This window comes from Gymnoscopelus microlampas (assembly GCF_963454915.1).
Source record: "Gymnoscopelus microlampas genome assembly, chromosome: 18".
Taxonomy (NCBI): domain Eukaryota; kingdom Metazoa; phylum Chordata; class Actinopteri; order Myctophiformes; family Myctophidae; genus Gymnoscopelus; species Gymnoscopelus microlampas.
This window is the reverse complement of record NC_139955.1, coordinates 34,134,908-34,160,395: the sequence shown is the minus strand read 5'-3', so window position 1 is coordinate 34,160,395 and position 25,488 is coordinate 34,134,908. Positions and strand designations below refer to the sequence as shown.

At 40.0% G+C, this 25,488-nt stretch overlaps 3 protein-coding genes across 4 annotated transcripts in view; all 3 read left to right on the top strand.

Moving 5' to 3' along the window:
• The window catches only part of prom1a (prominin 1a), a 90,009-nt gene extending 76,357 nt beyond the window's left edge, over positions 1-13,652 (top strand). For both annotated transcript variants that reach the window (XM_084085704.1, XM_084085703.1), the window contains 10 exons: positions 848-940; positions 2,575-2,628; positions 2,787-2,867; positions 2,957-3,025; positions 3,614-3,703; positions 5,842-5,957; positions 7,123-7,146; positions 10,051-10,154; positions 10,997-11,026; positions 11,447-13,652. In XM_084085704.1, the coding sequence (XP_083941830.1) occupies positions 848-940; positions 2,575-2,628; positions 2,787-2,867; positions 2,957-3,025; positions 3,614-3,703; positions 5,842-5,957; positions 7,123-7,146; positions 10,051-10,120 (597 nt within the window). In that variant the 3' untranslated portion in view covers positions 10,121-10,154; positions 10,997-11,026; positions 11,447-13,652. The remainder of the gene's footprint in view (positions 1-847; positions 941-2,574; positions 2,629-2,786; positions 2,868-2,956; positions 3,026-3,613; positions 3,704-5,841; positions 5,958-7,122; positions 7,147-10,050; positions 10,155-10,996; positions 11,027-11,446) is intronic.
• A 2,076-nt stretch (positions 13,653-15,728) lies between these two features.
• fgfbp2a (fibroblast growth factor binding protein 2a) lies at positions 15,729-19,372 on the top strand. The gene is made up of 3 exons (XM_084041579.1): positions 15,729-16,183; positions 17,224-17,570; positions 18,359-19,372. The coding sequence occupies exons 1-2, from the start codon at positions 15,860-15,862 to the stop codon at positions 17,560-17,562; spliced, it is 663 nt and encodes a 220-aa protein (XP_083897705.1). The 5' UTR covers positions 15,729-15,859; the 3' UTR covers positions 17,563-17,570; positions 18,359-19,372.
• Positions 19,373-20,763: 1,391 nt separating this feature from the next.
• Positions 20,764-22,266, top strand: fgfbp1a (fibroblast growth factor binding protein 1a). The gene is made up of 2 exons (XM_084041326.1): positions 20,764-20,842; positions 21,235-22,266. Exon 2 carries the CDS (start codon positions 21,252-21,254, stop codon positions 21,834-21,836), a length of 585 nt encoding a protein of 194 aa, XP_083897452.1. The 5' UTR covers positions 20,764-20,842; positions 21,235-21,251; the 3' UTR covers positions 21,837-22,266.
• The last annotated feature ends 3,222 nt before the right edge of the window (positions 22,267-25,488 follow it).

Genomic DNA, 25,488 nt, shown 5'->3' with positions numbered 1-25,488 from the left:
TACACAAAGTTGTCTTACCACAAATCAAGAACAATGCACATGCATTCCGCTGAAGATGAAGCAGAGACGACAGCTGTCCATTTCAGCACCAGGTCACGTAGCATGATGGAATGCACGCACGGTCCCAAACCGTAAACAAACATAACCACTTGAATTTAAATTCTTTATGAGGAGAGTCAGGAGACTGTAGTAGATCACCACAAAAGCTTGTTCAACTTTCCCAAAGTTGCATCTAAGAGATGCATGGACGCACCCCCAACATATAATTATGTCACCATGCGACACCATGCGGCCAGATTAATCAATCAACCTTATGAAAGATTTGCGCAGACCCGACATTTAGACTATTGCTCAATATTCTGAAGAACATGTTTTACCATGAATCTAATGATGCAACACCTTTAGAAATCATTACGCACGCAGCCACGGACTCAACCTGCGCGATTGTAGCCTTGATAATTAATCCGCTTTTGCAAGATGAAGCTGTAATTCTTTTCTATATCCTACTCCTTTACATTTCATGTCTGATCAATTGTAATCATTCCAGCCACGGTGGCCGGCAGTTTGAAATCCTAGCGCAACCTCTGGTGTGTGTGTGTGTGTGTGTGTGTGTGTGTGTGTGTGTGTGTGTGTGTGTGTGTGTGTGTGTGTGTGTGTGTGTGTGTGTGTGTGTGTGTGTGTGTGTGTGCGTGTGCGTGTGCGTGCGTGCGTGCGTGCTTTCTGTGTGCATGCTTGCTTTTGCTTGCTTGTTCATGTGTGTGTGTGTGTGTGTGCGTGCTTTCTGTGTGCATGCTTGCTTTTGCTTGCTTGTTCATGTGTGTGTGTGTGTGTGTTTGTATATTGACAGCCCAAGGGCAGTTTGCAGACCGCTCTGAAGGACCATGCCAACAGCTTGCGGCAGATCCACAGTCACCAGGTCCTCCCCATGGAGCAGAGCATGGTAATCAATAACCAATTCTCTAATAGCTTGTTCAGGTCAGATATTTGTGTCTGGACCTATCAGTGATCAGCTTGGTCAGTCTGGCTTCTGAGATGGGTTTCTCAACCCATTCTGATGTTAAGACAAGAGACACAATGAAAGAAAAGTAGGCAGCTACAACCAACATTCAATTGTTATTATGAAAATGCTTTATGTTACTGTACCATTAAGCCAAGGACATAAACCACATGAACCCTAGCGTTCCTGTTCTGCGCATGTCATAATAGACAAACATTCGGTGGAAATTGAAGATCTACAAGCTCACATATAGGGTCTAAGTAGTTAATGACTTTAACCTTTGGGGCTTCTGCTTGTGCATTGCATCTCAGATGTTTTCTTTGTTTGTTTCTGTTACTTGCTAAAACCGCATTCAACATCCAGAAATATGTTAGAGCGAGGGTAAGCAGCTCTATCCTGAGTCAAACTATGTACCGGTACACGTCTCTGTTTTGTGTTCCCTCCAATCCATCATGTATTCCCTCCATCATTTTGTTTATAATGAAACATAGTACTGTACAAGTATTGAACATTCTGTGTGAAAGTCATTTGAGTAAACATGTGTTGTAAGATGTAGTCGTGTACTGTATTTTGAGTGTACATAAAACCGATTAGCATGTGTTGTTAGTTTTTCTCCAAAATACTGGTAGCACATTTTTTTGTTTTGTTTTTGATTCAATCGTAATTCAATCAGATTATAGATGTTTCCATTGTCAGTAATGTTTGTATATGGTTGGCAAGCAGGAAGTCCCTGGACTTCTCATATTGGAATGAAATTCATCTTCGTGTTTTTCAAACCAGAAACAGGTTTTCCTCTGCGTGTCTTTAGTGAATGCTGACTTATGTGAGCACTACCGAAAAATGTCTTCCCGCAATTTCCCTAGCGGATGCACGATCTAGTAGAGTTCCCTGCAATCAGAGGGATTACCAGTACTCACGGACATGTCCTTCACACACTTTTTATTTAGTTAGCATGAGCAGCATACATTTTGGCACACATCCTTCTTCAGCATTATCTTAACGTTAAAGCGGCAGAACCTTTTTTTGTGTGAATTAAACGTTTATTTTGGCCAATCTGTAATGCAGAGTATTATTAAAACATAACTAGTAAATCTGTGCAGTTCTTCTATTGAGAATTTTTAGACCCTATGTTCGGGTAGGACCATTACAAGCTGACAAGTGGTATTGCCTGAAGCTCAAACCGCAATATCTCCCCTGCCCAAACGGGAGTTCCGTCTTAGCTCATTGGTAGAAATGTAATCTCCTGTGCAGGGGAGCTGCGTTCGAATCCCAGGAGGGGACATTTCTTTGAGTGCTGGTAATCCTTCTGATTGTAGTGAAAGCAGAAGAGCTCATCTAAATGTACACATTATCGCACAAAAGTGACTCTTAGCGCTTGCCGAGATGAAGATTAATTCTTGTCGGCAAGCAACATGTACTATGGAGTCTGGTTGGTTCCCTGCCTGCCACCCCCACCCCGCTGTGTTTCATTGGTGTAACATTTCTAGGTGACCCCAGCATGTAACCACTGCTATTTCTATTTGACAGGTTAACTAACAGGTTGTTAGTTAATTTGCATTATTCATTTCCTCTCACAGAGCACACTGAACCAGAGCATGAGGTTTCTGGAGAGGACTGCTTCAGATCTGCCGGTTAGTGTTAAATTCATGGTGCAACATTACATAAAACATGAGTAGGAGATAAAGTATGAAGTGTTAGCAGGGATACCTGCTTCCCAAAACTTTTCTAGTTTAATATGCTTAAATGAAGGTCAATAGACATAATTCTCCTTTCATTTATTCATTTTCAGAATAAAGTCTTGGTTGTCCTCAATGCCATTGAAGCTGCCCAGTATCTCATCTCTCAAAATGCAACACATTTGATCAACCAGGTATTCATCATTACTTTAATTCAGAGTGAAGGTGATTCCATTCAATGCAGGGATAAAGTCTAACTGATATATTTCCCAATCGTCCTCAGGAAACGGGGAAATACAAAGGGACCATTCGCAGCTACTTCCATCAATACGTAGAGTGGGTCATGACCTCTGTAAGTATTGAGTGGTAATTCATTAAGTCATAGATGCTCAAAGAAGGCTACGGTGTTGTATAATGACACAAAAGATGTACATGCTGTTGTCCCCACAGATTACTGGAACATAGGAAGTTGTGTGATGTGGTAAAGAGCTTTGCGTGTTTGGGTATAAATATAGAGTCGGCCAATAACAATGTCACCATCTATAAAGTCCAGGAATTTGGTCTGTGGCATAATGGTTTCTGCTAAATCCTGCTGTGAAAATCCAAAACAAATCTGAAAAAGGCCATCTTGAGTTGTTTACCCTGAAGATATTGCCCTGTTCAGTTGTTTTGGATATAAAGAATTAATCCGTTAGTCTGTAATCAGTATGACCATGACCGATATTGTGCCAAGTTGGCAGGCAATTGGGCCGCTGGCACGCTTAACCACACAGAATCCACGCTTTTCCGATTGTAGTATAGGACTGGTAGGCAGTAAACATTATGTATAAAAACAGGACCTTTCACACAGTGCAATTAGAAATCCATCACAACACACTGCACAATTATCTCCATTATTTATGACTGTTTGATTGTTCTTTGTTCCCTGTTTGTGCTGCAGCTGGCTATGGAGGTTGCAGCCTGCAAGCCTTTCAGCAACATGGTGGACACTGTTGAAATCATAGCCTGCAGCTTCCTGGTTGATTCCATGGTAATGACCTCAGAGCTCTCCTGAAACCCAACTCATAGGGGTGTGTGTGTGTGTGTGTGTGTGTGTGTGTGTGTGTGTGTGTGTGTGTGTGTGCGTGTGCGTGCGCGTTTTCAGACCGGAGTTCGTGGCCAAATACATATGCATTTTGGGGTCCTTGACATGAAAACGTTTGAGAACCACTGCGCTAATAGCCACAGTCTGTCCATGGCTTGATTCTCTGCGTACGATAGTTTAACGGGTTTGATGCCAGAACCACCAAATTTAAGGGTTTGTTTGCCTCTGTAACTCAATTAGAGGACCCATACCCTGGTTCGCTCAATGGGAAGAGAATGGGACTAACAGTGCAAGTTTGAGGGGATCCATTCCCTATGCAATTCAATTTGCAGAGCAGGACGCTCCTACAGAATGGTGCTTTGGATAGAAGCAGCCACCTAATGACATGTAAAGGTGCATTCACACAGGAGGCAAAGATTTTTTTTTTAATCATGCAGCGCGATTACATACAAAGTTGATGCAAAGACGCAAATTATCGCAGTGTTGCATCGGGTGGTGCGAATGAAGTGAATCAGGTGATACAAATAATGCAGGAAATTCACTTCTTCCTCATCTTCGCTCCAGTTGAAATAACCCAACTCTGGAAAAGTTCACTTTGCAAATGAAGCGACGGGAAAAATATCTTTCCCTACTGCTTGAATGCAGCTTAAGTGAAAGGCAAATGTCTCCTAGAAAGGGTTCAAACTGTATGTACAGTACATAGTGTTCTAACAGGTCCAGACATAACGCTGTACATTCTACAGACATGAAAACACACACATGGTTTACCTCCAAATGTCCTTGCCAGATATGGTAACAAGAAACTATAGCTCAAGTAGATGCCTATGTAATGTTATGTTATATTTAAAACCTAGATGGGGGGCGCAGTGTGTGTGTGTGTGTGTGTGTGTGTGTGTGTGTGTGTGTGTGTATGTTTCTGCATGTACAGTGAGTGTGGCAATACAAAGTGTCTGCAAGCTGATTGTCTGTGTACAGTATACAGACAATCAGTATGTATGTACGGTATGGTATGTGTGGTGTGTGGTTCGAGAGATGGATAAGGTGTTTCCCGCCCAGCAACACACACACACACACACACCACAGACTGCTTAGTGCTTACAGTGAAAGCGTAGAGTAGATTCTGTACACTTGACCTCACTCTACCCACGCACATAAACAAATACTGTGTACACACTTTCTCCACATGTCCTCTCCCACACATGCATATATATATATGTACAATGCGTTATGCACACGTGCAAACGTAAACAGAGAGAGAGAGAGCTTCCTTCCTAAGCCAGTTAACGTAAGTGTTATGTAAAATCCATGGCTTTTATGTCAAGTTGCAAGTCAAAGGGTCAAGTCCTTAGCGGGTAAGATAAATGGAGTCCACATACTGGAAAGGAAGTGACCCGCATAGGGTCTTCATCGGAATTCTGGTGAAGACGGGTTGAAACGCTAATAAACTGACTGGGAGCAAGTCACTTTCCAGTGTGCAGACTCTATTTCTTTTTAACGGCCCTTTGATCAGTTTGTCCTGCATCTGGGTTTTTATAGTGGATGTGCAAAGAAGGGCCACTTTGAAAATTAGGGGACAAGAGGGTAGAATGACTTTTATTTTGTCACAGTGCGACCCTGACCCCTGTGTTGTGCCAGTGGGGGGGGGGGGTCTGTTTAGAAGCACCAGCACGCTGCAGAGGCAGGAAGCGGCTCATTAAATCCCCTCCTCTTCCAAGCCCCTACAGATCCCACCTCTGGCTAATTGACATTGAGTTGGAACATAATGTCTCTGTAAAACCACAAGCACTCCTTAAAGACAAAACCAGTCATTTAAACAGATGGTTCAGATGATCTGTGTTATATTGCAAAAACGAATTATACTGCTTATATTAGATTTTTGACAGATATAACGAAATATGAATTGCCATGAATGTGGACATTCTGGAGATTTATTTTTAAATTATGTTTTTGCTTCATTAGACAGTACATTGTAGATACATGAAAGAGGTGGGTGACATGTAAAAGCAATATTATACTTTGTCAAAAGCATTATTGACAAAAGAGCATCATGATGTCTTGATGTGTGAATGTTGTCTTTCTAACAGAACACATTTTGGATGGGCCTGGGCTTCAGCACTCTGTTCCTGTTGCCTAGCATCATCCTGGCAGTAAAACTAGCCAAGTACTACCGCCGAATGGACACAGAGGATGTTTACGATGAGTAAGTATAGCATTCATTCTACTATTTTCTTTAAAGTAATATATCTAGTGTAGCTTAATCTAACTGCCCTTTTGTCTATAGAGTCTATATAAGTTGGCAATTATAGTCCAGCTACATACTGTACTGTAATTACATATTCAATAGGTAGATCAACAGTTCATGTTATCCAATGAATATATGAATGAGCTATTTAGATGGAGGCAGTGGATAGTGTATACAGTACTGCTTGATGGTCTTCACAGTACATGTTAATTTAACTCGGTACATTTTTACGGGGCTGATCATCTATTTTTATTTAATGACTTGAATAACTCCTTTCTTCCGTTTGTACAGTGCCAAAAAACATCATCTTTCCAGTCGTTTTGCTATTGAGTCTTCAAAAATCTTGATGCAAATTTTAGTATCTTTACATTAGACTATATCAGGTAAACTGGAACAAGGTGAGATTGGAAACAAGTGAAATTATCTTTTTTCAATATAAAGCATTTTTTAAGACTCAATACAAACACTGAAATGTATACATATCGTTGATGTTTGGTGGAAACCTTATAATGTATATCCAAAAACGTTACTTTTCAACAACACGTTGTGAGCTTGTACAGTAGATTGGCTACTTTCGCCATTCATTTATCAAAAAACATAAAAAGATGAAATGTGGAGATACAGGTTTTCTGCCTGACAACGGCGATATTATGTAGATCAGTAGATGTGTGTGTGTGCCGTGTAGACATGGTGGTCTACTCTCTTAATCTCTTCTCTCCTCCACTCTTCTTCCTTGTAGTTCCTCTGTTTCGGGGACATGGCATTTTACTTTGTGATAACCATTTCTACTGGTTCCATCTTCCATCTGTTGTCTTTATTTTTTGCATTAATTTTGTTCAGTTTCATTCCTCTCTGTCAAGCACTCTGCACTTTAAAAAAGAAGGAGTTGATGGATTTGCATGTCATGGGTCCCGCTGCAACTCCCCCCCCTCCCCCAACCCGCCCCCAAATCCCCCAACCCGCTCCCCCGGTGCACAAATGCGAATAGAGACGTCAACAGCTGATTCGTGACGTTTTTCCCGTCACTGGATCAATACTGATGCACAGAGCATTTGTTGGTACACGTTCGTTGCTGAAGAACTCATTAACATGTTTACATCTCTGTTTTTTTGTATCATTATAGCATTGAGACAATACCCATGAAAACGTAAGCTTCGTTACACGATTTCCACCCCTGTCTGCTTCCATTCTTGCGCATCGTTCTGTCACTGGTCTCTGGGTGTGTTGTTGTTGTACATATAACTACTGAACTCTTGGTGCTGGTCTTATATGTCTCTTTTCTAAGCTACAGTAATTGCTCTTAACTGGGTGGGTGGTTCAGCTTCTTGTCGTGTGCTATCTTTGAAAAAGTGCCCCCTTACTGTTCAATAAGGGCTCTTATAATCATTACCTTACAAAAGCACCATATCCGCCTGTCTTTGTAAGATGGTGTAAGATTCTTTTTTTTTATATATATATATAATACAGATTATATTTAAAGGCTTTATAAATGTACAATTATGTCCTGACACTTGATAGTACTATAGTGATTTCGAAAGGAGAAAAAGAAAAGCTTTGACAGCATGCCATATATCATGCATTTTTCATTCCCCTTTTTTTGTATACAATGTTGTGTTTTCAGTATGGAAATTGGTAGTAATGGTTATCATAATAAGCGTTAACAAGGTATCCCAAATCCGATAATCACAAGGTAAATACCATAGTTATAATGGTGTTGCATGCATGTTGTTTGGAAGTGGAGGCATGCTGGATAGCTTGGGAAGGCCATGTGTAATGAGCTTAATGTATCAGATTAATGCAATGACAAAATGCATGCCCACAGGGGGTTGACTAATCACTCAAGCATATACACACATACATTTAGATGATACACATCTGGAGGTCAGCGGGATGTTTTGCATCCTTATTTACTCCTCAACCATGGAACAATCAGACAGCTGTAAAAAGTAACAGTTGCCACTGTAAGAAAACGGTGTCTGCTATTTATTTTCCAACCCAAATGCCACAGAAGAAACATTACCACTGCATGTTTATTCAAACCACAAATACATTGATTCTCGTTTCAAAGCCAGCGTTTCGCGATGCGACATGTTGTGACCTTGTAGATATGCTATCTTTTTAAAATACATTGAAATATGGCTTCAAGTGGTCAATGTATGTAAGTATCGGTATTATATATAGTACAATATTTGGATTTGAAATGTAGTGGAGAGAAAGTCTTGTTTCCCAAAAAACAAATGCTAAAGTAAACACATGTACAGTAATCAAGTAAATGTACTTTGTTATCATCCACCACTGGAATCGGTATAATCTGTTTTGACATTGCAGTGATATAGACATCTAGGATTAAGTCGACATATGTGGAAACGTTTATATGCAACCTTTTTTTACGTCCAGAAAAGTCAACATTCAATGTATCTGTGGTTTGCAGACACGTACAATGCCAATGTTTTTCTTTGGCGACCAGGCTGGTATTTTCTTTGGTCATTGAACAATATATTACACTACACTCCCAGTCTACGGCATGTTTGGTTTTGGTATGAAGTAATTACAATAAGTTGGCCCACTTTTTTGGTCTGACAATTTTCTATTCTCACCTTTTTCAGTTTTGCCAAACTTGTTATTGTAAACTATTAAGTGTTTATTGGTCAGTGGTGGAAAAAGTACTCAAATGTTGTACTTAAGTAAAAGTATCAATACTGCAATATAGAAGTACTCTGTTAGAAGTAAACGTCGGAATTCAAAATTTACTTGAGTAAAGGTTCAAAAGTATTGGTATCGAAATGGACTTAAAGTACCAAAAGTAAAAGTACTAAAATGTTTGTACTAAAATAACAGATCTACAAGCGATGCGACGCGTTGTGAGCTTGTAGATCGGCTATTTTCAAATAGCCTAGGTATAAAATAGGGCTACAGTGGTTAATGTAATGTATTTTATAATGTAATAATTGATATCTGTAGTAGAGTAAAAATACAATATTTGCCTCCCAGATGTAGTGGAGTAGAAGTAGAAGTATAGACAATTGGAAATACTCCAGTAAAGTAAAAGTACCTCAAAATTGGATTTAAGTACAGTACTTGAGTAAATGTACTTAGTTACTTTACACCACTGATTGGGGTCTTGCTGTATCACTAACCCACTGCATGCTCGCTCTGCACGCGGAATGAAAATCCTCCTGTTTCCTCTTGTCCAGAGTCAGCCAAACTGAAACTCCAATGAATGTACACCTGGTCCTTTTATTCAGAGAGAGGCAAGCATGTCTGAGTGCTTTGGTGTGACAACTGAAAATGCCGGCTTGTTTTGTCTACTTGTTCTAACATGTTTGTTTTTTTTGGATCAGGCTGTCTAAGCATCTTTAGACAAATTACTCTGAAGGCAGGCAGAGAGCAAAAACACACAAAGAAAATGCCTGAGGAAACCAGTCACTAGATGCTTTTTGCTCCCTTAATTATATTCCATCACTTCAACTAATTGGACGTTTTGACACTTTTTGTTTTATTGCATGAATTGATTTGTTCCACAATGTCTGCTCTGATGGAAAGTGGTGGTGGTGGCGGTGGTGGGGGGGGGGACTTTTGGATTCTTCTTGCAACCTTTGCCTTAAATATCCAGGATATTTGAGAGGACGGAGTATGGCATTTTGGAACGAAACCTAATTGCACGGTTATCCTCAAAATAATTCCAATTTGAATTAGGTGCTGTTTAACCACTATTAAGCCCTCAGAATAGACAGACCAGGTGTTCTGCTCTCTGACCTGTGTAACAGCTGCACCACGCTGAGGCTCATGGGAGAGCAGCTGGTGTGTAATGCGAAAATTGTCCCGGGCCCAAAATCTACATTTTAGAATGACAAACTACCGCCAATGATATAGTCGGTACAATTTTTCAGTGCCTGGTACAATTATCACATGATGACTGCCCTAACAACGATCAAAGCAGTTCAGTTGAATTCCCCATCTGGCTGATGACCGTGTCCCGTGTGTGTGTGTGTGTGTGTGTGTGTGTGTGTGTGTGTGTGTCTGTATGTGTGTGTCGATGTTACTACTGTAGCATCCCTGCCTATGACACTATGAACAGGTTCCCTCGGGCTTCTGCTCCACCGAGGCATATTGACTGGTGACAGAGAGCTGTCCTAATACATCTGCTCCTGAAAGGTACTTTATAAGAAACTACGCCATCACACCGGATCTGTTTGCTTTTCCTCCATCTGCCCTGCATCACCCTAATGACTGATGTCTGTCTGTACTCACCTACTTCCTTCACACAGCTCTCGTCTCACTGTCTTTGTCATGTGCCTTCTTCATTCCATCAATGCCTTTCTCCTGTTATGTTTTGGTATATTTGTACTTCGCTCCTTTGGACTTTTGCCTATGCCCCCCCATATGTTTGTTCTAACCTTTCTTTACAGCTCGTCTGACCCCTCTTCTGTCATGGTGCTGTAGACAATAATTGGTCCTTTGTTTGTTCTAACTTTAGGATTAGCTTTGGATAGGGTGATGAAAGTAAAACTGAAATGACTTTGCAACACTTTTTTTTTCTTTTTTTACATTTAAACAGTTACATGTTTCTGTCGCAAAGCTAAAGGCCCGTCTTTAAAGTTTCCATAACAGCCTAAATTATACTAATACAATCCTAAATATTAATCTGTCCAAACCATATATGACAGTAATTGGTCTTTGTTGAGTAGATTGGGTGCATTGGTGCAATATCAGCTTCTTCCCAAAACAGATACTGAAGCATCGTTCTTTCCAGTGGGAAGCATCTTACAGTAGTGATATGTGTAGTGAATAAGAATGTTCTCCTTGAAAACCCTTTCCATCTTTAATACATAATAACTCACTGCAATTGCATATGTTTCATTTTCACAACCAAGCCAGAACACCCTCAATCTCCTGTGCCATTACACACAGCAATGGGCCAAAACAATTCTGAAATATGAATGTGATTAAATTGTTTTTTTGTGTTTTGTTTTTACCCACAATTTGCCTTCCCACAGTGTCCTCGAAAACTGGAACTGAACTGGACAGTAAGTTGTTCTTGTTATTTTGTTCAAGTTCAGGATTTTATTCTACTGTGGTTTATAGCAGTGCATAAAATATAATACATATTTGTAATAGACAAGACCAAAACCAAACACACATCAAATAACTAACACTTAAGAAGACCTATATAGCTCATTTAGCACATTTTTTTAAATCTTTAAATAATTTTGGCTTGTATTGACAACATGGCCAAAATATGGACACGAGGCTGAAAGTGGTTAACTAAAGAGGTGGTTGTATGGAGTATTAACATTCAGGATTTAGTGCATACTCTCCCACTTGTCCGCTTACCCTGCAAAATAGTATTTCCCAAACTAGGAAGGTAATGGTATAAACTTGTTGTTCTGTAAAAAACTTTTCTTTCTGGGTTTATTAACCAAAGCCATTTCCCCCATTGTCTACAGTGGTTCATGTTGAAACCTTGACACCAGATGATGCTTCCACAGAACCCACCCAGTCCTCAGAAGAAGACAACCATCCCAAACCCACCTTTCTGCTGGTCCCTCGCTTGCTCGCTCTCTTTCCACTGTCTTCAATAATCACTTGAAGAAAAGAAAATCACATTGTAGTACACCTGCCCACTTCCCCCAGAAGTTCCGCCCACTGGACACTGCCACCCCCCACTCTACCACCCACCCTCCATGGCATTAATCTGAGCCAGTGGTCTTTTTATTTTTTATTTTAGAGAGACTGTGGTGTCTGCGTTTACATTAGTTTGGACACAGTAAGAGGTTGAGAAGACATTCAGTGCGAGGACATGACAAAACTCTAATACGCATCAAGGCTCTTTTTAACTTTTGTCTTTGTACTTATTTGTGCCGTGGAAACAGTGGCTGCGGGGTCGTGGCAAATTGACTGAGGAGAGACTTGACCATTTTGAGAAACTAGAAAGAAACTATGTGTCATTTTCAGACACAGGCAGGCATATAGTTCGGAGCAGCACACATTTGAGTGACTTTTCAATGCAACATAATGCATTTTTCACGTTGGATATTTTCCTCATTGTACCCGAGGAGCAAGTGGGAGTCTCTTGTGATGCTAAAGGGCAAATTGTCAGGACACACAGCTGTTGGGGGGGGGGGGGGGGACAGAACCTGGAATCTGACCGTTGTGGGATGGTGGTCACGCCTGGCTATAGCAACATATAGTGATGGAAAATGTTGTGACTCATGTTATTTTGTCTTAAAAAGTCAAACAAAGTTGTTCTGACATTAAAGTGTAGTGAGCTGAAAGCTGTGCGGTACAGCTGAGCTCAGAAGGGGATCATTTGAAAGAAACTTTCAAAAATATAACATGCTTTTTATGCTTTTTATGTTTACAGTATCGTATGACAGCCAGGGTTTGTCATCTTTGCTGGTTTCAGGGCACAAAGCAAACTAGATGCCTTTCAGAGTATGTCTATTGTCTACCATAGCATTTCAACCGATGTGGCCCTTCACATTTCAAATCACATTTCAATCGGGAGCGAAGCGGTCTAACCACACGACACCAGTGTCAGAAGCATAGAATATTCTTTAGTTGTTTAATCGATTAACAGTAACACAAACTATCATGTTAATCTCACTAACATGGCATCTTTATCAAGATATTTCTTGCTTTGATAATGTCCAACTTTTTCAAGCGGAGAAGTACTTTTTCCAAGCCAAATTCTATTTTTACTGTAGGTCTCAGGTCATAGTTGTCTTTCAATTATATACATACTGTATATTGTTCAGCTTTTCTGCAATCCCCGCTATGGATACATTTTAAGCCATGAAAAGGATGAATGTATTCAGCAGCTATGTACATGTGATATGTGTATTTGCTATGTCTGGTGGTCACCGGTGTCCGAGTTACTTTGGGCAATCTCCCAACGCACTGGACAGGCCATTCCAATGACTTTACCCATATTCCACTCACTTTGCAGACTAAAATATATATTCACTATAACTGTCAGCATAATAATGAGAAAACATTTGACAATCGCATCTCATACTTGGAACAAGTAGCTACCGTAAATGTGTTGTCAATCAAAATGCAGAAACTCCAATGAAGGCTTTATGGTTTACACGCCTTTATACTGCAAAGAAATATCGACCATTATAATGGGAGGTTTGATCGTGCATTGATTCTTAAAATCAGCTTTTTATCATGACAAACAAATTTAAATGTTTTTATATAAATCGCTTGAAATCTGTATGTCAGAGGTTATCAAGTTTACAGTAATGCCCCTTTTTATGCAAGAAAATTGCCTCAAAGAAGTTGGGTTGCTTTGGGAACTGGCAGTAATATAATCGCAGTGCCAGATTTTACCTTTTTGTTAAGAACAGATTTTCTGTCTTGATAAAGATCAGCAAATGCTTTGCGTTCTAACTTCCCGGTGTGCACACTTTGACAGGACTATCGTTGATGTAGTACCTTACATTGTCTTCATAAGACCCTGAAAATGTATGATTTCTACACTCTTTACTAAGTGCTTGAAAACAAACTTTTAGCGATGGACAGTTGGACACTATTAGGCGCGACACAATGGTAAATGAACTGTGGCATTGGCATGGATGATGGAGAGAATTTATTTTTTATGTGATGGAAAACTGAGTGTACAAATTGTGAATATACATTCAATTTCAATTGAAGTCTCGTTTATGCCTTTTTCATTTTTTTCACACTTTCCAAGAGGTTTTGAGAGAATTCTGAAGCTATTTTGACATTAACATAACAAAAAAAGACAACATAAAACAACAAATTGGTGTGCGTGCATACGAGTGCATTTACAGATATATACAGCCATATATTCTTAGCAAAAGAGTGAGACGTAGCCTAGGGCTGTTAAATTACTATGTGTATGTGTGTGAAGCAAAACCAGTCCTATAGAAGTTCCCCTAACAGCGTTCACCATATGACAGCTGGCACACGCATAGAGCACGTAAGAATTTATAACTCAAGACCGCGCATTCTTTTCTCTGTTATGGTGCGCTGCCATCGGCGGGCAGAACGCACTGTGCTGCATTACGGGTGTGAGCTATTTTCAATAGGAGATGATTATCTTATTCTGTAGCCTATAAGCGCAGCTCTGAGGTTTCTCCACTCAGCAAGCTACCCATGAAATAGCAAAACAAAAAACGCAGCCACAGAAACCTCGTACCGACTCATTCCTCACATCTAAATAAGCTTGGCTTTAAAGCAAACTAAGAGGGGTATAGCAGAGGAAGTGGTCCACAGACTGGCTTTTTTTTTATTGTTTACTGATGAAAACATTCTGTTCTAATGCTTTTTGTAAAAAGAAAATCACGTTAATGAACATGTGCTCGAGTGTTGACATGAAACTCAAGAGAACAACACTAGACATATCTAAATTCACGGACAAGTTTACAAAGTGTAAATGAGCATTTTGTTTTATCTTGCGGCCAGTGCATCTCTCCAAATGGAACGGCTATAGAAGAGCTCTGAGCAATAGCTACAACTGTTAAATGATCTGATTCTGGACTCACTCCCCCGCCATAATAGGTTGGAGGTTTCTGTCACTGACCCCACGTCACTCACAATGAGACCCTTTTCCTCTCATTATTATGACTAATTGCTGTGAAAATAAAGCTGCCAAAGACATGTAGCCTACTGACCCCCCACACACACGCCTGTGTTAGTTCCAGGCACACGCTCTGGCTCAAGCGTGGCACATTCGTAGAAGCCTCTGTTCCTTGTTCTGGCTTAATGGGCACGGTAATTACTTCCCCTTGCTCGACAGTGATTGCCCCTGTCTGTGTGTTCAAGAGCAGCCGATTTAAAACATGTCACTTCGTGGTTGAGCATTTTAAAGTTTTTGGGGAAAAGTATAGACGTTGTGTGCTGCCTGTACTGTAAGCTACATCAGCAGCAGTTGGCAGTCTGCACATGAACTTATTCTAAGCATTTTGACTGAAACGCACTCCAACCACGTCAGCATGGCAGCAAGAAAGAAAAGAAAAGAAAAATATCTAATTTAACGTTTTGCAGCTTCATACTGCTGACAGTAGCCTAGGCCTGTGGTTTTCAAAGTGGGGTCTGGGGACCATCATGGGTCCTTGAGGAGGTTCCAGGGGTCCCAAGCTAAATCTGTTAAAATAGCCTAAAAATCAGTGTAACCAAAAATAACCAATATACAAGCTCACAATACTGTGAGCTGCAATCTTTTGAAAATGTTTGAATTTTGAAATGTCTAATTTTGAACATAAACCCCCCCACAAATCTTCTCTTATGGTGGTTCCTGGCACAACATATTTTCAAATGGGGGGCCGCAGGCAAATGCATATCAATTGGGGGTCCTTGACATGGAAAAGTTTGAGAAAAAAGCAAAGATAAATCCCCCCCCCCCCGTGCTTAAATGTCAGTCTGTCAGCTGGTGTTTCATTCAGAGTTTTTATTGAGACCTGCCAGTGCCAAACATGTTTGTGTGATGTTTCAGTGGGCAGTGGCAGTCCCCAGACATCAGTGAGTGATGGTCTGACATCTGACTCATGTGTGGTGGTGTGTGTGTGTGTGTGTGTGTGTGTGTGTGTGTGTGTGTGTGTGTGTGTGTGTGTGTGTGTGTGTGTGTGTGTGTGTGTGTGTGTGTGTGTGTGTGTGTGTGTGTGTGTGTGTGTGTGTGTGTGTGTGTGTGTGTGTGTGTGTGTGTGAAGGGGCTACTCTCCTCCCCTTTTAAAGGAAGCCTTTTCTAGTTGTTTTTTTTTCTTCTTTTTTTTCCTTCCCCCAACCTGTGTTCCGTCTTTGTAAGGACAGAGTCAGACGATAAATAGCGAGGAGGGATCGGAGGCTCCGGTACTTTCTTCTCCTCTCAGCATCCGCACAGATCATCAGCCATCATGTTGTTGTGGACTCAGCTCACTGTCCTGTTGCTGCTGCTGTTCGCCTGCTGCTGTCTCTACCCGGCGGCCGTTGACGCTCAGAGTTGGAACGAACCCATCAAGTTCAACAGCAAGAGCAACGACTACTGCACGATGACCTTCACCGGCCAGGGCGACAACACCCGTCTGCGGATCTCGTGCTGGGGCAAGCAGCGCACCTACTACTGCGACTACGTGGGCCAGCCCCAGACGTGTCGGACCTACAACAACAACCCTCGCCACTACTTCACGCAGATGATGTGGGGCCTGCGGAAGCTGCACAACGCCTGCCAGGGGCCTAAGGTCAGTGGTGGGTGGGAATTGGGAAAAGTATACTCAATGTTTTTACTTAAAGGTAGGGTGGGTGATATGTTTTGGTTAAAACAAAATGTTTTGTATTAAAAGGTTGAAGCACTATATTCTGATAGTAATCATTGCTATAGAGTGTTTGTTCAGTCACAGGAGTCTCCCCGTCTCTCCAGCCCTTTAATAAACAAAACATACATTTTCAGGTAGATGACAACATTTCAGCTAATCAGGAGAGAGTACCCATTTATCAGTTTCATTTTTATAGTGTTCCAGTTCCAATTTGTTCAGCTCATTTCTTTGTGTCATCACTTCCAATTTCACTGTATACTGTATCTGTATACTGACTGAGTTCTTTATCCTGATTGGATAAAATTGGTATCCTGACCTGAAAATACATTTTCAGTTTAATAAAGAGCTGGAGAGACATAGAGACTCTGAACAAACACTCTATAGCATTGAGTACTATCAGAATATAGAGCTAGTTAACACTTATTTTGACCATCGAAAGTCACTTACCTTACCTTTAAGTAAAAGTATCAGTATACTGCAATGTAGAAATATAGTAAAAGTCCGGAATTCAAGACTTACTTGAGTAAAAGTACAAAAGTATTGGTATAAAAATAAACTTAAAGTGCCAAAAGTAGAAAGTAGCCTACTCATTATGCACACAGAATGTCCCATTTCACAAGTTTTCAAATGTATAATTTTCTTTTGAAAATAGCTGATCTACAAGTTCACAATGCATTGCATGGTGACACATTGTGAGCTTGTAGATCGGCTATTTTCAAATGGACGAAATGTATATAGGGCTGAAGTGGTTAATGTATGTTTTTAATAATAATCAGAATCTACAAAGTAATTAGTAGTAACTAAAGTTTTCAAACAATTGTAGTGGAGTAAAATTATAATATTTGCCTCTGAGACGTAGTGGAGTAGAAGTGAAAGTACTGTAAAAAAAAAAAAAACCTCAAAACTTTATACTTAAGTACAGTACTTGAGTAAATGTACTTAATCACTATCCACCACTCCCCAAGGTGGTCAAGCCTCAGATGTGCAGGAAAGCGCCAGAAGAAGCTAGGATGGTCCTCGCCTATTCGTCCATCTCTCCCTCCTCCTCCTCCTCCCCGTCATCATCAGCACCTGCACAACCGACGAGACCCAACCCTCGCCAGAGGACCAAGCAGGTAGTGGTGAAACCCACTCCCCCGAGAAGGAGGACGCAGAAAACAACCAAGCCTACTACTACTACTGCTGCTACTACGACCACCTCTGCCCCGGTGGGCCCGAGTGAGGCCAAAAAGATAGCTGAGCAGTACTGCTGGAAGTCCATGAAAGGCGTCTGTGGCTATGTCCTCGGTTGGTTTAAAAATTAGTGATGAAGGTAGGTGAGCAGTAAATCTGCAGCATATTGCTTCCCCCTAACCTTTTTTTCCTCATTAAAAAAAAAACTCTTAACAAGCTAGAGTATTTTTATTGTGTATATATATGTATATATATGTATTTATAACCAGCTGTGGTTATAAGTAAACATACTTACTTGTATAAACATTGGATCCCAGTGTCCCATTTATTTATTTTTTAAGACAAGGAAAATAAAAAGAGCCTACACATAGTAGTACAACAAAAACAGGAAAAGCAAAGAAGAGCAAAAGAGGCTACTTTAACTCAAGTAAAATTTGACTTGTAGTGTAGGCCTAATATTTGACCAGAGCTATCTATACTTTCACTCAACTGGGGTTGAGTAGGCCGTTGGTTCTCAAAGTGGGATCCGGGGACCCCCAGGGGTCCTTGAGGGGAGTTCCCCAGCTAAATGATATTTAGGAACCAAATGGACCCTTATGGGTCTGTAACTCAGAGAGTGTACAAATGGAACCAAATGGACCCAAACGGGTCCATTTCCATTTGTACACTCTCAGAATTAGATTAACATTGATTTTACGATATAACTAATAAGTGTCAATTTGGGGGTCCTTGACATGAAAAAGTTTGAGAACCACTGGAGTAGGCTACATTGTCCACCACTGATAATAGTCTAATGCAAGCATAGTGTTGATTAGGAGGATAATTTAAACTGTCATAAAATTATATAATTGTTTTCTATAGATTTTTACACCTTTTTTCTCACTTTGCTTATCAATGATTATCATCTCCACATGCGTTCCCCCACAGATTGCGTTTCTTTTGGAGATAGATGACTGCAGAAGTGCGACTGGAGTAGTGCGACGTCTGGAGAGAAATTCCTTTAAAAGGAGCTTGCTGGTGAATCGAAGAGCTCTTGCGACCCCTACAGGGGAGGGTTGAACATCACCGTGAATGCCAAAACAACCGGGCGTAATCTATATTTTACGCCGAGCTGTGCAAAATGTTATTGAGAGATATATTAGTCTGATGTGCTTGTAAGAACATCATTCCAAATGTTACTACCTGGGGTTGGTACTGTCTCTATAGCTGGCGCAACAACATGTTTAGGCAATAATAGCTGAGTTTGTAGGCTGCTGTTACTGTCAGGTAGTAGGCCTAGCCTCCTAGTCTACTCAACAGTTCCAAACCTTTGATAGGTGACAGGAAGACTGGGCACTAAGGAAGACTGGGCACCTCGGTGTTAAATTGGCTATGTTTTCCAAAATGTAAACAAAAAAAACAAAAAATTCGGAAAATGTTTTAAAGTAATGTAAAGTATACATGATTAATAGAACATGCTTAAACATTCGACAATTAAGGTCTAATATTTCTACAATTGCTAGAAATCGCTACAAAACCTGTAGGCCTATATCCAGTCATTTTGGGGCATAAACAAGAAGTTGAAGGATAAGTCTGATAATGATGTACTGCATGTTCACATCATGTAGGCCTATACTTTACATTACTTAAGACCATTTTTCAAATATTGTATTATTAATATAATATATTTTATAAACATTTTGGACAAAATAGCCAATTTTACATCGAGGTGCCCACTCTAACTTAGTGCCCACTCTTCTTTGTATCCCTTTGATACAGATTCACGTCCTTGTATTGTGTGTTTTATTTTTGTATGTATATAGGCTAACATAAATTATGTATTGGATCATATAGCCTACCTTACAAAAGCCTGGGCCTATGTTATTGAGGATGGTATCCTTTTCATTTTGAGCAAATGAGGGTTTGACACAAATATAGATTTTTTTATTCAATGAATAAACATGCGTTCTTAATTGCTGTGTGTTGTTTCAATTGATTTTGTTGTCCAAAGAAAGGATGTTGAAGGGTGGCACATATAGGCTATAGGCTAGAGCAGTGGTTCTCAAACTTTTCAGGCCATGACCCCCCAAAATAATCATATTTGTACTGGGGACCCTGGGGAATTGTAGGAGTTGAGGCATTCAGTTTTGTTTGACTTTCTTAGTAACATTTGACAATTTGGCCAATGTTTGACAATTTCTTAGAGTCTAGTTTCATTTTGACAGATGGTCTTATTTCATATTTCATTTTAGAGGTATTAAAAAGGTATTTAAAGTCCTTAAATTGTCAACTTTAGAAATACGCAGATACCCTGTTTACACTTATACTGTATGTTGGCTTGTTTAGGCTTCTGTTGAGTGAGAAAACAATGCTGCACATTAAGCAAAACATCTGGGGACCCCACCAAAATAATTTAGGGACCCCCCTGACCCACAGTTTGAGAACCACTGGGCTGGAGGAGAAAATTGTAGCATCTTATTCTGTCCAGTGGATGGCAATGTTGTAGATTATATTAAACGAAAACATTTCTGGATAGGCCTGAAGGGTAACTTCCCCCCCCCCCCTGGTTATTTAATATTGTTTACGTGATTTTGTACTAATAGACTACATGTTCCCCATGGTTAAATCGTAGGTTATTTAGAAAATAATATGCTCTTAAAACTATCTGTAATTTATCATTACAATTTCAAAAGCATGTTAATTGTATTGGCTTTTTAGTCTATTGATGCTATGTTTTATTTTTCGCCCATGTATGCCTACAGCATATTCGATAAATCTAGCTAGCACGTCGTCTAAGAATAGGCTATAATAAATCAGAAATCCAATAACAATCGACGTGAAATAAAATGTCAGCTGTTTGTTTAAAGCACACGCATCATGCATAGGCTACTCTGTGTGTGTGTGTGTGTGTGTGTGTGTGTGTGTGTGTGTGTGTGTGTGTGTGTGAGAAAAAAAGAAAAAAGAAAGTAGGCTACTCATTATGCCGAATGTCCCATTTCACAAGTTTTAAATCTTTAAAAAGAGGATCTACAAGCTCACAATGCATTGTGGTGTGAGGCATTGCGAGCTTGTAGATCGGCTATTTTCAAATGGTCGAAATAGTAGAAGTAAAAGTAAGCTACTGAAAATTAGAAATAGCCTCCAGTAAAGTAAAAAATGCCTCAAAATACAGTATTTGACTTAATGTACTTAGTTACTTTAGTGTGTGTGTGTGTGTGTGTGTGTGTGTGTGTGTGTGTGTGTGTGTGTGTGTGTGTGTGTGTGTGTGTAAGTGTGTGTGTGTGTGTGTGTGTGTGTGTGTAAGTGTGTAAACGAGGGGAGGAGCATTTCTCCGCAGCAAAGCTTAGCCAAGTGAACGGTAAAGCACAAACTCAACCCCTAGGGACCAGAACAGAACACAGTTTAACCGCAATTAACTTGAAAAAAGAACAGGTAGGTTCATTGAAGTTAAAACTAGCTATACTCTTCTGAATTAAACAAACATTTAATGAACTGTTTACTGAACTGTTTACTGTACATATTTTTCTTTTTGATTACTAGCCTACTCGTTTATATGATGTTTTTGCATAGTTTTGTATATTTGTCTGTCAGTAAATGTTTCGATGAATTGAATTCAGTAGGCCTACACAGGACCCCAATTGAAACAGTAGTGCTGTCTTGGGTTTAATCCTTTTAGCATCCTTTTGTATAGAACTAGGCCTACTTTCTGTGCTTTTTTGTGTGCAAAATGATAACAAAGTATTCAATCCATCAATCAATCAATCAGAAATGCATAGAATTCAAGCCTTAAAGTATTAATTTATAGTTTTTCTGAATTCTTGCAGGTTTTTGGAGAGAATTCATGGCGCGTCTCACCAATGTGACCACATTATTGGTCCTTGCGTGTATTTCCCAGCAGTTCATGCTGGCCAGCTGTCACGCACCGAGGGCGACAACAGAGAAAGCAAAGGAAAGTCCCAACAAGTCGCCGGTCAAGGGGAAATTCACCGCTAAAGACAAGTCACAGTGCACCTGGGTCGCGACAGGTGTCCACGACTTAACCCTCGGCGTCACCTGCAAGAAAGGAAGCAAGAGTTTCAACTGCGAGTACGTCGCCAAACCGGCCGCGTGTCCCCAGTATGCCTCAAAGATGAAGTTGTACTGGAAGCAAATAGCACGGGCTCTGGGCAAACAGAAGAAGCTGTGCCAAGACAGCGGCGCGTTGGTGAAAGCCGGACTGTGCAGAAAGGCTCCGGAGGATGCTCATTTCAGACTCAACAATGCACCCAGGGCCAGGACTACCTCCACCACACCTTCTCCCCAACGACCTGCTGGGCTGAAGGCTTGTAAAACAGACTCTAGGACACTAGGAGAGGAACACTGCAAGGGCTCATGGTCGAGTTTTTGTGTTTTCTTATTTTCCATGGTGCAGAATGGTGACTGCTGAGAGAAAATGGATGCAGGATAGGTGGGCACTACTAGGGACATCTGGGCACCTCGATGTAAAATAGGCTATTTTGTCCAAAATGTTGAAAAAAGAAATTGTCAAATGTTTAAGCATGCTCTAATCATGTATACTTTACTTTACTTTACTTAAAACATCTAAATATTTGGGAAAGAATAGCCAATTTAACACAGAGGTGCCCAGTCTGCCCACTCTTCCTTGGTTCCCACCTATCCTGTTGACTTGTTACCTGTGGAAATAGGTGAAGTAGCCCATCCTCAGGTCCAGTGGTGTAAAAAAGTACTCACATTTTTTACTTAAGTAAAAGTACCAATACTGCAATGTTGAAATACAAAATGTACTTAAAGTACGGAAAGTAAAAGTACTAAAATGTTTGAAAATAGCAGATCTACAAGCTCACAACGGTCGCGATGCGACGCTATTTTCAAATAGCCTATGTATAAAATAGGGCTAAAGTGGTTAATGTATGTTTCATAATATAATAATTGATAATTGCAAAGTAACTAGTAACTAAACTTTTCAAATAATTGTAGTGGAGTAAAAGTAAAAGTATTGAAAATTGGAAATAGTAAAGTAAAAATTCCTCAAAAGTGTACTTAAGTACAGTACTTGAGTAAATGTACTTAGTTACTTTACACCACTGCTCAGGTCTACAGCAATGATGGTTTACAGTGTGGGGCTGGGCACGTTATAGCCTCACTGCTGCTGGGATAAAATATATATATTTTCGTTGAAAAAAATGTTCAGCTTTGTGCACATGCATTATTTAATCCTAATGTTAATGGTGTTTGGTTCTACCTCTCAATAAATGTTTCAAGCTATTTCTAATTATTGATCCTGATGTCCCTTCTGTATAGGCTTCTACAGGGTAACCAGAACGCTCACCCCAAAACACACTCACCCCCATTTTCTTCACAGACAGCTCGCCCCTAGTGATTTGTTTTCTTGTAGTTGTTTTACTGAGGTTAAGGTTAGGAATAAGTTTATAGGGTTATTAGGCATAGTTTTACTGAGGTTACATTGAGAAATAAGGTTATAGGCTTAGGCATAGTTATACTGAGGTTATGTTTAGGAATAAGGTTAGGTTTAGGCATATAGTCGGATTTGACCCGGGGATAGTATGTTTTGGGGCGAGCGACTTTAGGCTTGTATTCTTCTATAGCTGGAATGATATTTCACAAACAAAAAACATCATTTATTTTTTTACTTTACCAAAGCATGTGTAAATAGAAGGGCATGGGTGCTGCCACAGATTATGAATTATATGTTTGTGTAGTGAAACTGTAATTTTCCATCATCCTTCAAAGAAAGCACTCCCTGCCCTGACTGTAACAATTACACATGACATGTGCCAAGAGATTAGAAGTTAGAGCATGTTGGATAATGACACAGTAAAAGAATTAACACATTCCTTGGCACCAATGAACCTTTGGAATCCACATTCGCTGGGTGCAATGTTTAATACCTAGCTTGGCATATGGTCTGATAAATCAAGGTTGATATTGGTTGCCTACTTATGAAATAGTGTTGGATCATCTCACTAAGTAAGAAACAACAGACACACACAGACAGGGTTCAACTTCAGAGCATAACTATACTGACAAGTGTTGGTCAGTGACATCATTTAAAATCTATTGCTTACGCTGCTGTCAGTGTACCCTTTATCTCACTGTGTCATAGGCCTGCAGCATGAACACATCATTGCTTATTATTAGCAGTCAATATGTGTCTGCATGGCCTACCTGTTGGGTCGACTAGCTGTCCAGTTCCATTAGTAGGACATTTCCACACAGGTAATTTGCCATCTGGTTGCTGACTGATGTATGAGTTGGAGGAATGCTGAATGTTGTTTGATAACTGTACTGACCCACTAAACGTACCGGGACTTGTCCCAACACAATATCTACATTTCTATCCAGTCAACTGCAACTCTGTCATTTTCCTCCACCATTTGTCACTGTAGGACATCTATTTGTGGGAATCTGTTGCTGGGAGAAACTTAAGCTTAACGTTTAACTGTGCAGTATTAGCCTTATATGAATCCCACTAATGTGGGATGATGGTCGTGGTTCAATATCTGAACGTTTTGTGAAACTGGCTTGTTTCCAGATTACTAGATTGAATCATCTGAACAGCGAAGAAAATCCGGTTGAAGTGAAATGCATAAAATCCTCTCTTTCAGCTGCTTCCTAAAAGGCATGACCCCAGTTGTTCAAGTAGAGCTGCACAGTATGCTGATTATGGTTGTACTGGCCTGGGCAGCTCCCAATTACAAATAAGTAGCCTACAGAAGCTGTGTGGGGCTGAAGAAAAATCACCCATCTTAATAAAAACATTACACTGGATAGGTATTTTTAAATTAATGAAGAACAAAATGCTTGTATACTCTTCATTTAAACTTATAATGAAAATAGTCTTATTTCCATGTACCCATACCAACCGACCTCTGCTGATAAAATCTAGAAAAATCCACAAAATTATGAACCTGCTCTAATCTGCAGTAATGATGGATTGGGATATTTGCCTAAAATAATGGGGGGGGGGGGGGGGGGCATACAGATTTATTTGACAGCTCTTTCATTTTGCCCCTATTTTGGTGTCTGTTCGGCGGTTGGAGACAGTATGGACTGACCTTTAAAAATACCTCTGCTATAACCCCACCCTGTCTCAGACAAGTGCCCACATGAAGTAATCATTATTTTGGTAGAACCTAGTAGTGTTATTTTAACAATTTGAGTGTCAAAATAAATGTTAGTGTTAGTCAAATGATAAATAATTGGTCGAACTGTGGTCACAATGCTTGCATTTATGATGCTGTAAACCCAAGGCCAAGGTTATTTTATGGATGATACATGGGATACATGTATCCCATTATAAAATATCAGGATTGCTCAGTCTCAGCACCACATAAAACCATGTTCAACAAAAAGGCTGCTTCTTAAGCTATCAGGAGAATCCCAAACCTACACCGAGATGGTATTTATTTCATTTGGCCTACAGTCAAATATTGATCTTTACTGATGTGAGTCAGATTCCAGCTCAAAACATCTACCCTGATGTGCCTGAGCTGTACCCATTTTAGCTAATTGTTTTATAATGTTAATTGTGTTTTATTTTCTTCGTTGTATTCTATTGTATATTTGTATTCTTTTTTGTTATTGTTGTAGTGTATTTTATATCTGTAGTGTATTGAGGTTTTATGATGACAGCTGTATATTTTAATTATTAAATCCCAATAGGGACAAGAGTTGGAAATTAGCATGATCTATAAGCTCTCTGTGCAGCACATCAGTTTTAACATTGCGCTCATGCTGAATGTTGTTTGATAACTGTACTGACCCACTCCATGTGCCTCTCTCAGCACATGGAGAGCTGTTTTCTCTAATACTTGATTGTTACATTGCATCAACAGATGCTTGATTTGAAAGAGAATTATAATGCAACAAATTACACTCAGTAATAGTAAATAGATATTCATATTGTAATGACTTAGTATAGTGACCTTTTACACTTTACAGGGATTCAACAGGCACTCATGAGTACGCATTTTGTGACAGTGGCTGATGGTCAGTAGTAATGTCTTATGCAGTAAAATGTTTTATCACACATTTTATTCCATAGCCTGGAGGAACTA